This window comes from Loxodonta africana, chromosome 26 (assembly GCF_030014295.1).
Source record: "Loxodonta africana isolate mLoxAfr1 chromosome 26, mLoxAfr1.hap2, whole genome shotgun sequence".
NCBI classification, from domain to species: Eukaryota; Metazoa; Chordata; class Mammalia; order Proboscidea; family Elephantidae; genus Loxodonta; species Loxodonta africana.
In genome coordinates, this window is record NC_087367.1 from 27786984 (window position 1) to 27801448 (window position 14465).

Sequence of the window (14465 nt, forward strand, 5' to 3'; positions counted from 1 at the left end):
AATATTTCAAGTTGACTGAAATATTTCAATCTGTTGACTGTCCTTAATTCTTAGGATTACATATTCCACCCTCCTCGGCTTCAGCAAGGCAGCCTTTCTGGTAAAGCAGACTGTACAACCACTATACATATCTCTGTATATTCCTTATTCCAGCACTGAAACCCTGCCTTTAGGGGATGGGAGCCAGGCACGTGTGCATGCGCACATGTGTATGTGTGTGTGTGTGTGTGTGTGTGTGTGATTTCCACAAAACTGGTCATCTGGAAGCTATAAAGTTTTGGAGTATAGCAGCCGCACTCTGAGTGGAGTAATGGTGAGGGAATGGGTGATGTCAATCAGGGGCGAGTTATCCAATAAGGTAAGCACAGGCTTACTTGTGCTTACTTACTAATCTGTAATGAACAATTTCACAGTTTTCACATCAAAGAGTCTGCTTCTAGATATGGCTGGCATCTCTCTCCCACCCCTGCAGCACCTTCCTACAGAACCAAAGCCTCTTTTCAAATGTACAACGCTTGACAGGGGTGGCTGACCCAGGAAGCAAGGTAAGCACGGGTGTACTTATGTTTAGAGGCTCATGTGAAATTGTTCACTACAGATTAGTAAGTAAGCACAAGTAAGCCCATGCTTACCTTACCTTGCTTATTGGATATTCCACCCCTGATATCAACAGAAGCAGAATTCTCCAGCTTAAATTTTTATATTACTTCTAAGGTCTTTAATAAGTCTAATTCCTCAGAGGTGAATGAAGCTAGCCAGGCAGACTGAAATCTGAGCTTATTAAAATTTAGTTAAAAGCAAAGACTTCTTGATATGGGACTTGATGTAGTCTACCTAACTGAATTTCTTAAAAGACCTGTCAGTTCCTTAGTATCTGTTTTAAAAAATTCTAGAAGAATGCACCTTTAACATGGATTAATTTTTGACCCATTTTAAATTAATTTTCCCAGGAAAATGTGCTTCTTCATGACAGATGCTCTCTATTGCATCTGTTGGTATAAACATTCAAACTCATGTCTGTACTACCAGGTACAGACAGATGATTAAGATTGATCTGGGCGTGTGCAAAGAATCCTCCTAGGCTGGGAGACGTGGACTGAAACAGGTTGGGACAGAAAGACAAGCCCAAGCTTCCCTCTATTAAAGAGGAAGAGAGGTAGCAAATGTTGGGAACCATGATGGAAGTAAAAGCATTAAAGGAATTGTAAAGCCTCACCCATCACGATATCAGAAGCAGAAAGGATGCTCAGAGTTCGGACATCTGGCAGTGCAAGTTGCCTTTGATGGTTCCAGCTTTTTCTTATAGCTCCCAGGACTCTTGGGCTTCTGGAAGCATTACAAGCTGAAAATGCTATGCTTGAGTCATGGGTCTTATTTCCAATTTTATGTCATTGCTTTGACCTCTGGATATTAATTAGGCTTAAAGTGAACTGAATTAAAATGTATACATTCTTATACTGTATTCAGATAAGCATATCTGCAATGGTAATATAAATACCACACTATTCTCATTTTAAATCTGCAACACATTCCCCAAATGATGAGTTTTGGCTGTATAATAAATTCCTCTGCAACCGGTAACAGCATGAAGCAGACATTATGCCTGAGGAAATTAAAAAAACAAACAAGAACATACTGGTAGTTTATCCAACGTGACGCATTCGACAGAGACTGGTCAGAACAGCAAAGGTTTACCTTCGCACACAGGGCAACACTCCCCAGGAACTTTTACGGGGTTCATGCAGCTCTGCCCACAGGCTGTTGCAACACAGTGGGGCTCTCCGTTGATGCACTGGCAGAACGTGCAGTCATCTTCCCTCCACCGGTCTCTGTGGGCACGGATCTGGCCATTGGCATAGCACCCGGCAGGCTTATTAAAAGGATACACTGGATCTAAATTAAAAGATGAATTCAGAGTAAGACTGAGGGTATTCTAAATCTTACCTCCACCTGTACCTAGAGACATTTTTTTCCCAGGTTCTAGTCATCTGCAGTTCTTTTCCAACTGTGATCAGCAGAAGCCCAGGGTTGCATGAGGTGTCTCTAGGTGTCCATGTAAAAGCAGTTATCACACGGATCTCCATCCACCTGTCCTGACACTGCAGTGAGGCAGAGGATCTGTGGTACAAAATGGATAGAGCTGGACAGAGCTGCGAGTTGGTAGTTAGAAAGCGCAGATCTGTTTTGGGCTCTGGCAGTGTTTTCAGGCTTATTCATTTAGGTGTTTCTTGTACCTCCATTTCATCCCCTGTAAAATGGTGAGACTACTACCCCCATCTCACTGAAGAGTGACACGTTACTTCTAGGACTAACTGAACTGTATCTCTGTGGTGCCTGGAGGTTCAGGAGGCCCTGGCTGTGGCCTTGCTCATGACAAGTCTGGTCCACACCATGGGCCAGTGCTTGTGTCCTAGAGGGAAAGCTGTATGTCTAGGCCATTGTTCTCCCCATGAGCTGGGCAGCCAAGCAGCAGCCAAAGCTGGGAGACAGAAGTAGCCAAGGCTACTGTTCGGAAGAAAAAAAGCTTTCTGAGGTTACTGACAAGGACATAAACACTGGATGCAAAAGCCCAGTATCCCTATAATGAAAGCAACTAGACAAATCAATTATCTTTTTCAAAAATACGTAACAAGTGGCCTCAAACAGCCAGTGCTGTGCTGGGAGGAAAGTCAGACTTAGGGACGGCAGAGGCCAAGAGACCTGAGCTAGATAAAGACTTTCTAAATTCTTTTATAAAAAGTCTTACACAACATACTTCACATTTCTACTTTGAGCCTGGGTATGAATTCCAGGAAGTGAGACATAACCGGATCCTTGCCCAGACGACTCATTATGATTATTAGAAGTTCATATCTATGTTTTTACACCACCAGCGGCCACACAGTTTCAAAGATTATTATAAACCTGGGGCAGCCAGGGGACAAATCAATTGGGAAGGTTAAAAGTTTGATGTGATTTTTTTTTTATCCCCAATGATACATAAAAAGCAAACCACCTTTTTCCTACATTAGCTAAAATAACTTCTAAATGGAGGAAAAACGCTATTGTTACAAACGGTTATTGAATGTTAGGAAGGTAATTTTTGGAAGAAAAAGCAATGCTCTAAAGATGTTCAGATATTACATTTATGTGATAAATAAAGCTCAAATACTGGAAAACCAAAGGATTTCACGGCAATGGAAAAAAAAGGTGCAGACTGTGGCACGACGCCGTCCTCCCACGTGAGGAGGTCAGCAGGGTGGGCGCTGGCACAGTGGGCCTCAGGCAGAAGCGCTGCAATTCGGTCAGGACAGGAAGGCTCACGTGGCCTCCCCTTCCGGACCCACAGTGTGGTGTACCGGGTGCAGGGCGTTCCTCCCGACTCCACTGAAAATGCGGGCAAGCCACTCGACTTTTCTCAGCTTCGGTTTCCTACTCTTTAAAATGTGTGGGTCGTGGTAGGTGATACTCAGAGGCACCACTCCGAAACGTTTACTGTTTGTGAACACCAGACATGGGAGGGCAGAGACTGTCAGAAGAGTATGGAAACATTACTTCTTGGAGGGGAGGGGGGATATAGAGAAAAAAGGTCCCCCTGAGCACCACTGATGTCCAGGGCTACGCCTGATACCCAGCTGGGCCCTGAGCTGGTGGGATGACTCCACTGTCACCTCCACACATTTTCAAAGAAGGAGGGGCAGAAGGGTCCTGATCCCAACTGGAGGGGCATGGGTATATGTAAGGGAACAAGGTAGCTCCTCTCCGAGCTGACTGGCTATGACTGTCAGTGACTAGGGCTCTCGTGGCTGAATAATCAGACGGCAGCTGGTGAATTCTAATGTCAGCGTGAAGAGAAAGCCCTGGGACTTGCTAAGGAACTGCTAGAATGGCAGGGGATAAACAAAAAGCATTTCCTGGAAGTCTTATGTTCACCTGCAGATGCAGTCACGTAAATGGTTAACATGCTAAACTGCTAACACAAAGACTGGAAGTTTGAGTCCACCTGGAAGCGACCTGGCGATGTGCTTCTGAAAAAATGAGCCATTGAAAACCCTGTGGAGCACAGTTCTACTCTGACACACATGGCATTGCCATGAGTTGGAATCAACTCGATGGCAACTGGTTGGTTGTCTATACCAAGGCACAACTTCCCTCTGGGACGCATTCTTATACATGTCCTAAAAGAAACGTAAGTTCAGAAGGTATAGCATGATGTCATAAAAAGATAATTTCTTCAATATTTCCTCTACTAATCCACCTTTAATCCGTGCCTCTTCTTACCTTCACAAACTGGGCAGCACTCCCCTTCAGGCACGTAGTACCTCTCGCAGGTCAGCTCGCCGCACTGGGCAGTGAAGCAGATGGAAACACCCCCTTGGCATCGACAGAATCGACAGTTGTCCATTCGGAACATATCCCCATCATAATATTCCACATTGTTGAACACACAGGCTGGCTTTGTTTCTGAAGGGAGTTAAATTAAAGTAATTTTTGAGTGGTGTCCTTTTATGTTTCTCAAACAACCTCTAGAAAATTCTGTCTGATAGTAGGTCTTAATTTCATGTAAATTTACTAAACTCAATAATTCTACTGAACAAATACAATAAAGCAAAGTAAAATAAACAAAATACACCGTAACATTCTTCCACCTATAACTCAAAACTCTCCACAGCAAAATCTGCACCAACTTCTTACCCCAAATGAAGGTAAATGAAACTTACATATGCAATACATGCCCTGAAGAAATTACACTCATTTTGTTAAATACCTACCTCAAACACAGATGATTCTAGATCCACTTCAGATTTTTTCGCTTTAAAAATTGTTTAGGCCTTTTTGGAAGTGATATTCTTCTATTCCTCTAGTGCTACCTACTCAACTCTTTTCTTTCATTATCTGGTTTAATAATCTACAATTTCAATAGTGCTTTCCCTTTAACAAAATGCTCTCTACATGCATCACCTTGTAACAGGAATTATAACAGGGATAGTTGACGTAGAAATTATTATACTAAGTTTAGGCCCCCAGACACCCTTTTAGCTCAGTAATCAGGTCACTCCTGAGGTTCACCCTTCAGCCAAAGATCAGACCAGCCCATAAAAGAAAACCACACTAAATAAGCACATCAGCACAGGGTCAAGGACGAGGAGGCAGGAGGGGACCGGAAAGCTGGTAATGCGGAATCCGAAGTTGAGAAGGGGAGAATGCTGACATGTTGTATGGTTGGCAACCACTGTCACAAAACAATATGTGTATTAACTGTTTAATAAGAAGCTAGTTTGCTCTGTAAATTTTCATCTAAAGTACAATTAAAAAAAGGGGGGGGGAGGAAATTATTATACTAAGTGTAGAAGTGAGGAATGGTAGGTAATTTGCCTAAAGTCACACATATAACAAATGATAGAAGCAAACACACTAGCTCATGTAATTAAAATCATGAGCTCTTTCCACTGTGTTTCAACATTATGTTTTGCTAAGGACTGACAGCCCCACATTTAGAATTTTTATCATGATACCAACAGCTTTTACATTTTTCTCTGCCCTGAAACACTTTCCCTAAATCCATTCCTCATCTCTAACTTCGTCTGATTTAAAAGTATTCCCACTAGACAAAGGCATCACAAGACAACAACAGATCAGTATCTCTTATGAATAAAGATGCAAAAATCCTAAAAACAAAAAACAGAACAAAAACTAGCAGACTGAATTCAGAAACATGTGAAAAGATTATATACCACAACCAGGCAGGATTTATTCTAGGAATGCAAGGCTGGTTTAACATCCAACTGTGACTGCCAGTGACTCGGGCTGCTTTTTGTTGCATTTTTTAAATAAATTTAACAAAAGAAGTTTATGACCTGCAGACTGAAAAATACAAAACACTGCTAGAAGAAGTTAAAGAATATCTAAATAAATGGAAAGACAGCTGCTGTTCATGGACTGAAAGGCTTAATATATGAAGGGGGGAATACTTCCGAAATCCATCTAAGATTCAACATATCTCTACCAAAATCCCAGGTGGCTTTTTTTTTTTTTTTTTTTTTTGCAGAAAATGCATTAAAAAAATGCCAGGCAACCAGAATAGTTAAAATAATCTTGAAAAAGAATTTGGAAGACTTACGCTTTCTGATTTCAAAGTTTACTACAAAGCTATAGTAGTCACCGTGGCATGAGACTGGCCTAAGGATAGACATGTAAGTAAATGGAAGAGAATTTAGAGTCTACAAGTAAACTCTCATATTGATTGATTTTTGATAGATTGCCAAGACAATTCAGTGAGGGAACAGTTTTTTAAGAAATGGTGCTGGAACAATTGGATATCCCCATGCAAATGAATGAAAATGGATTAATACACCTTCTAGCATGTATAAAAACTAACTCGAAATGGATCATAGAGCTGTGATCTGAACGGAAGGCACTCAAAAGACAACTGGAGAAAAGCTGCCTCCTCAAAGTACAGCCGACCTTAATGATGTGGATGCAGTCAAGCTTTCAGGACCTAACGTGGCACAACTCAAAATGAGAAGAAACAACTGCAAACATCCATTAATAATCAGAACATGGAATGTATGAAGTATGAATCTAAGAAGACAGGAAATCTTCAAAAACCGAATGGAATGCATAAAGATCGATATCCTGGCCCTTAGTGAGATGAAATAGACTGGTATTGGCCATTTTGAATTGGACATTAATATGGTCTACTATGACGGGGAAAAAAAAAAAAATTTTTTTTTTTTTTTTTACTATGACGGGAATGATAAATTGAAGAGGACTGGCATAGCATTCATCATCGAAAAGAACCTTTCGAGACCTATCCCAAAGTACAATGCTGTCAGTGATGGGATAATATCCATACGCCTACAAGGAAGACCAGTTATTATGACTATTATTCAAATTTACACAACAACTACTAAGGACAAAGATGAAGAAATCGAAGATTTCGAAATCTCTGAAAGACTCTGAAAGTTGCTCTTGAATGCAGTAGAGTTGCTAAAACTTAGGGAAGAAACGAAGTACAACTGCAGAACAGAAAATGCCAAAGGACGGCTCAAGAAGAAAAAGTAAAGTATTATAATGAAATATGCAAAGAGCTGAAATTAGAAAACCAATGTTATGAACAGCAGTGGATGTAGTGGTGAGCCCCTCAGGTTGGAAGGCACTCAAAAAAGATGGCTGGGGAGGAGCTCCCTTCTCAAAGTTGACGTGGCTAGAGTCAAGCTTTGAGGACTTTCATTTGCTGATCTGGCACGACTCAAGAAGAATATACTCGGCACTTCTCAAGCTGAAAGAAGTGAAGAAAAATTTCAAGCCTCGAGTTGCGACAACAAAGGATTCTATGGGCAAAATACTAAATAATGCAGGAAGCATCAAAATAAGATGGAATGAATACACAGAGTGGACCAAAATGAACTGGTCAACCCTCAACCATTTGCACTGAGGTAGCATTTGATCAAGAACCAATGGTACTGAAGGAAGAGGTCCAAGCTGCACTGAAGGCATTGGCGATAAACCAGGCTACAGGAATTGAGGGAATACCAATTGAGATGTTTCAACAAACAGGTGCAGTTCTGGAAGCACCCACTCATTTATGCCAAAAAATTTGGAAGACAGCTTCCTGGCCAACCAACTGGAGGAGATTCACATTTGTACCCATTCCAAAAAGGTGATCCAACAGAATGTGGGAATTTTCGAACAGTAACATTAATACCACACACAAGTAAAATTTTGCTGAAGATCATTCAAAAGTGGCTGCAGCAATACATCGACAGGGAACTGCCAGAAATTCAAGCTGGATTCAGAAGAGGGTGCAGAACAAGGGATATCACTGCTGATATCAGATGCACCATGGATGAAAGCAGAAAATACCAGACAGATGCTTATGTGTGTTTTGTTGACTACGCAAAGGCATTCGCCTGTGTGGATCATAACAAATGGTGGGTAACATTGTGAAGAATGGGAATTCCAGAACACTTAACTGTGCTCATGTAGAACCTGTACTTAGACCAAGAGGCATTTGTTTGAACAGAACAAGGGGATGCTGTGTGGTTTGAAGTTAAGAACGGTGTGTGTCAAGGTTGTATCCTTTTACCATACTTATTCAATCTGTATGCTGAGCAAATAATCCAAGGAGCTGTACTATATGAAGAACACAGTATCAGGATTGGAGTAAGACTCTTTAACAACCTGCAATATGCAGATGACACAACCTTGCCTGCTGAAAGGGAACAGGACTTGAAGCACCTACTGATGAAGATCAAAGACCACAGCCTGCAATATGGATTATGCCTCAACATAAAGAAAACAAAAACCCTCAAAACTGACCCAATAAATTAAAAAAAAAAATTTTTTTTCATAATTAACATCATGATAAATAGAGAAAAGACTGTAGTTGTAAAGGATTTCATTTTACTTGGAACCACAATCAAAGCCCATGGAAGCAACAGTCAAGAAATCAAACAACACATTGCATGGGACAAATCTGTCACAAAAAGATCTCTTTAAAGTATCCAAAAGCAAAGATGTCACTTTAAGAACTAAGGTGCACCTGACCCAAGCCACAGGGTGTTTTCAATCACCTCATATGCATGTGAAAGCTGGACAATGAATAAGGAAGACCAAAGAAGAACTGTGTTGGCAAAGAATATTGAATATACCACAGGCTGCCAGAAGAACCAACAAATCTGACTTGGAAGCAGTACAGCCCCAATGCTTATGAGAAGCAAGGATGGCAAAACTTCGTCTCATGTACTTTGGACATATTATCAAGAGAGGGACCAGTCCCCAGAGAAGGACACTATGTTTGTAAGTAGAGGGTCAGCAAAAAAGAGGATGAAAAATGAGATGGATTGACATAGTAGCTGCAACCACGGGCTCAAGCATAAATAAAATTTAAATTAAAAAAAAAAAAAAAAGTATCCCTGAGCTGAAGAAAGTTCTGAGCCACTGCACCCTGTTCACTAAGATGGTAAATGTGGATTATGCACATCTTTCATGGGTTCTTATGTCTGTCACATCACTGCTTAATATTTCGCCTTCCCTGTTTGATGTAATTTCAGAGATTTCCACTGCATTTTGAATTTGAAAAATACTTTACATTTGTATTGTAGTTAAAGCCAATTACTTTCTTACTTGACTTTACAACAACCCTGCTGGGAAGACAGGGCAAGTTATTAATCTCCTAATAGTGCAATTTAAAGAGATTAGGTGACTTGCTTAAAGTCACATGACGAGTACGAGCTGTGTATGCTCCCACATGCAGTACCTGTGTATGTGATCTTCTTTCGTAATAACCGATCTACTTGGGTCTATCAATCCTTTTTCCAGGAATGTTAGGTTAAAAAGAACCATTGTATAATAGTTCAGAAATCTTCTACACACTTATAGTCAACATATTAATCCGGGCTGTGATGGAAAGAAAATAGCTAGACCACAAATTCTAAAGTGTAGAAAATAGAGTGTTTTTATAAATCAAAACTGCATGTTGTGGAGCACAGCAAAGTGCTACTGTAAACATCCATTCGAAGTAAACATCCATTCAAACTGAAAAATAAAATAAAATTTGTAACCAATCCATATTAATTACTTAGTTGAGTCAATTGACCACACCCACCATTTGGGTAAAGCCACAAGTCTTGGTTCAGGATTTGAGAGGAGATTCTGGTTATGAATGAAGCTGCTCCAGGGCAACTTGGTCTTGCCTGGGAAGGGAGGTGGTCTAGAAGCTTAGTGGGGAGGGAAGAGACTGTTGGGAGGACTGGGCCAGTTAGGTGTCAGTAGCTAAAGACAGGGGGCAAGGGAGTGGAATTAAGAAAGATGAGAAGGCTCAAAAAAACACACCCTAGAAAACACAATCAATCCTTTGGGGGTAAAAAAAAAAAAAAAAAAAAATCACACAACATAATGAAATCTCTGATACTGAGAGAAATTTATAGAGACTCTTCGTGAAAGTATATGATAAAAAGCCTGGTAGTGATCTTTGAGGAGCAATGACCAATTACTTCACATGCTGGGGTATAGATGTAAATCTCCGAACCCTGTAGAGACTGCTACTATGTCTATAAAATGAAGATTTAAGTGGATGTGGAAAAGAAAAATATCATGAAGAAACAATTTACTATGTAATTTGTACTTCTCAATGAAGAGGTGCATAAAAGTGTCTTTTTAGTGATTTTTGTATGTTTTGTGTCTGCTCAATTAAATTTTATGTTTCAAGTTCTGGAATCTTCCCTTTACTCTTTAATATATTCCAGAACTTCTGAAAATAAGCCTTACAATATAGACTGCTAATAAACTCTACTGCCTGCCAAATTATGCTGATTGGCAGATGGTGACAGGTATGTAATTTTAGCTAAGGAAAAGACTAAAACGTAGAACTCTGTATCAAATATGAAAGTGAAGGAAACACAAACAAACAAAAACCAAAAAGACTTCCATTGCTTTTTATTTTCAACCTCTCAGTAGGATATGGCTAATATCTTGCCTCTGTTCTCATTTCACTGGTGGTTGAGCTGTACAGGAAGCAAGAGGGTAGATATCAGAAGCCAAGAGAGGTAGATGGGAAATGTCTAAGAATCTCTCCATAAGTCACAGGCAAACTGATGGTTCACAAAGGCAGGGTATATTGGCTTCCAAAGGCCAATAAGCAACATCATGACAAACAGAGAAAATATCGACACTGTCAAGGATTTCATTTTACTTGGATCCATAATCAATGCCCATGGAAGCAGCAGGCAAGGATCAAAAGACATACTGCATTGGGCAAATATGCTGCAAAAAACCTCTTTAAAGTGTTAAAAAGCAAAGATATCACTTTAAGGACTAAGGTGCGCCTGACCTAAGCCATAGTGTTTTCAATCACCTCACATGCATGTGAAAGCTGCACAATGAATAAGGAAGACCGACGAAGAACTGATGTACTTCAATTATGGTGCTGGTGAAGAATACTGAATATACCATGGAGCACCAGAAGAACAAACAAATCTGTCTTAGAAGAAGTACAGCTGGAGTGCTCCTTAGATGCAAGGATGGTTAGAATTCATCTCACACATTTTGGACATCTTATCAGGAGGGACAAGTCCCTGGAGAAGGACAACATGCTTGCTAAAGTCATAAAAAGAAAGGAAGACCATCAATGAGAAGGACTAACACAGTGGCTGCAACAATGGGCTTACCCATATCAACAACTGTGAAGATGGCACAGACCTGGGCAGGGCTCGTTCTGTTGCACACAGGGTCGCCATGAATCAGAACCGACTCGATGGCACCTAACAACACCAAAGACCCAAAGTGGGGGGGGGGGACAATAACAAAACAACTTTTTCTATGCAGTAGGGAGCAGGGAGGGTTTGCGCTAGAATACACCAAGCAGATTCTATTTCAGGATAAGGGAAAATGAACAACACTTATAAAGGATTTTATCACTCTTGAGCAAAGTTATCCTCAGATGGCCCCGGGAACACAATGGGTGTCCAACAAATACGTAATGAAAGCCATAGTTCTTTCAAAGTGCCAGGTTCTCTCCGTTACTGTAGCAGTAACAGTTATGTCCCTAGTAACATTACCAAGCTTTATTACTATACAGACAATGGGCTCTTAATAAATATTTTTGTACCAGTTTTCTTCTAAATAGACTGCATAATGATGGCTTTCCTGTGATTGGTCAATTTTACATGTTTGCATCTTAGAAAATTCTGGCAGGGTCAACATAAGATTATTTCTAATTTTTATTAACCTTTTATGTATGTTTGAATAAAACAGGAACTGATTATTCATTGGACAACATGGCCTTAATAAGGCCTCCCAGTTATTATGTTCACATAGAATCTGCATTTTAACACTGTTGCAAGGATCAGAGCATGGCAGGGACAGTGTTTTTGGACAACAATTTTGAATGGCACAAAAACAGGCTGAGTTGTATACTGGTCCCCCTTCCCCTGAACTTGCATCTTAACCACAAGAAATTGTTTTTGGATGCTGTATGCAAGGGACACCGCTGTCCCTGCGCTCCCCACACGAGCTCCCTACACCCACTAGTCCTGGTGCCACTGGGAACAGGGGGATCACGTTCATCTTATACTGATGACATGTTCTCACTGATGTGAATGTGGACTAGCCTCACTGAGTATCTGGCCCTGCTAAATGGCCTGTCATAAAGAAAAGGCTCCATTTTAAATATTATAAAGCTCCATGTATTTTTGGTAGTTTTACCCGGTTTATATTCAATAATACAACGCCACAGACTAATTCGTTTCCTTACTTGAAGAACACTTTATAACTGGGCATGCTGGAAGAGTCAGTTATTGGCTGTGATACTCAAAGCAAGATGCTCTGTTTTATTTAGATTTTTCTGTATAGACACTGGACAACTGGTGACATCTAAGTAAGCAAATGATTATTTCCACATTCTGTACCTGGGATTTCAAACCCAAATGCCTCCAGGAGAGAGAGCATTGGGCAGCTGTAAGACAATGGAGGCATTATGACAAGGACATACATGCCCACATAAAGGCGGAGGTCATTACTCAGCTCCAGCTGATTCCGGGAAAAACATCTGTTTGCAGGCTGGAGCAGATAGACAACTGTTTCTTGAAGGAGATTTGAGACTGTCCCATCACTGCTTTGGAGGGCTACTTCTAGCCGATGATTCGGAGGACTTCTCATTTCATCTAAAAGGAGCTCAATCAGAACAACAGGGTTCTCACTGAATCGACAACTCACAAGCCCTTCTTTAGGCTCTTGCCAGAAAACAAAGTCACAAACTGTCACAATCTAGTTTGCAAAGCAACACAAAACAACGAACGGAAAAAACAGGCAAAGAGAAGTAATATTTACGGGGAATGTTCCATCATTTCATCTAGGCTAGTGTTTCAAAACTCAGAACACTTGAATTCTCTGTGAACATTTTCTAAACTTGTGTTGTCACTTCAACGCTTACCTTATTGAAAAAATAATGTAAGCATACGGATCACGGGTGGCAGCTCAGGAACCGAAGTCACCATGCAGTCCCAGTGTCTGCATTTGGGGTTAGTTATGCTAACATTCAGCGCCCTGCCTCCTGAGCTGGACCTACTCCTGCGTGGTGCAGAGCTCTCAAAACTGAGAGACAGCGCTCCCGGCACCTATGTTCCGTGTATCTAACTGATCTTTTAGAACCGCTTTCACTGAGTTGCATTTCAGTATTTTGTTTTTTGGGAGGAACACCCACAGGAAACTCGTTTCTGTGTCTGTGTTATTCACACAGTTGAGGACATGACCCACTTCATCATTCCGCGCTCCCTTTTTTCATTTCCACGTGAGAAATTTCCATCAGGGAGCGTCGTCCTGTCCAGTAGGTTTCTCTTCCTCTGAAAGTAAGAATTGTGTATGTGACCCTGTCTTCTTTTTCTCTCTGATGGCCAGGAGGCTGGAAGACTAATTTTACGCTTAACGTTTAACTCCAGCAGCTCTATAGACATGTATGCCTGCGTATATGTGGGCTCCTCCTTTTGGTTTTCACTTTCACTTACAACTCTTTGGTTCTGATTCTCTTTTCTCATTAATATTTTACCAGTATGTTATTGTATCTGTTCTCACTGTAAAGTTGCCTCAAATCCTTTGTGGATAAGCAAGGCACACAAAAAATACATAGGTGAAATAACAGACTTCTGCTTTTCTAGGTGATGATAATGAATCTTTGATATACAATATTCCCTAATGGTGACCTTCCGAAAACAGCACGATTCTCCCAGGGTACTGGAGGGTAAATACATGTCTGTCTGTCTATCTATTTATACACATATATATACATGGGCTCATATATGGATATACAGCATATCTCGGAGATACTGCGAGTTTGGTTCCAGACCACTGCAATAAAGCGAGTGTCGCAATAAAGCGAGTCACACAAATCTTCTGGCTTCCCAGTGCACAGAAAAGTTCTGTTTACACAATACTGTAGTCTATTAAGTGTGCAAAAGCATCATGTCTTAAAAAACAATGCACATACCTTAATTAAAAAATACTTTATTGCCAAAAAATGCTAAACATTATCTGAACCTTCAGTGAGATAAACTTTTTGCTGGTGGAGGGTCTTGCCTTGATGTTGATGGCTGCTGACTGATCAGGGTAATGGTTGCCGACGGCTGTTGTGGCCACGGCAATTTCTTAAAATAAGACAACGAAGTTTGCTACGTCGATGAACTCTTCCTTTCACAAAAGATTTCTCTGCAGCATGCGATGCTGTTTGATGGCATTTTTACCCACAGTAGAGCTTCTTACAAAATTGGAGTTAATCCTCTCAAATCCTGCCACTGCTTTATCAACTCACTCTATGTAATATTCTAAATCCTTTGTTGTCACTTCAACAATGTTCACAGCATCGTCACCAGGAGAAGATTCCATCTCAATAAACCACTTTCTTTACTCATCCATTAAGAAGTAGCTCTTCATCTGATAAAGATTCATCATGAGATTGCAACAATTCAGTCACATCTTCAGGCTCCACTTCT

General features: G+C 40.6%; 1 protein-coding gene across 12 annotated transcripts in view; it reads right to left on the reverse strand.

Annotated features, from left to right (window-relative positions):
* Positions 1-14465, reverse strand: part of CRIM1 (cysteine rich transmembrane BMP regulator 1) — a 244272-nt gene that overhangs the window by 93483 nt on the left and 136324 nt on the right. For all 12 annotated transcript variants that reach the window (XM_064277211.1, XM_064277210.1, XM_064277201.1 and 9 more), the window contains 2 exons: positions 4261-4443; positions 1696-1893 (listed from right to left, as the gene is read on the reverse strand). In XM_064277211.1, the coding sequence (XP_064133281.1) occupies positions 1696-1893; positions 4261-4443 (381 nt within the window). The remainder of the gene's footprint in view (positions 1-1695; positions 1894-4260; positions 4444-14465) is intronic.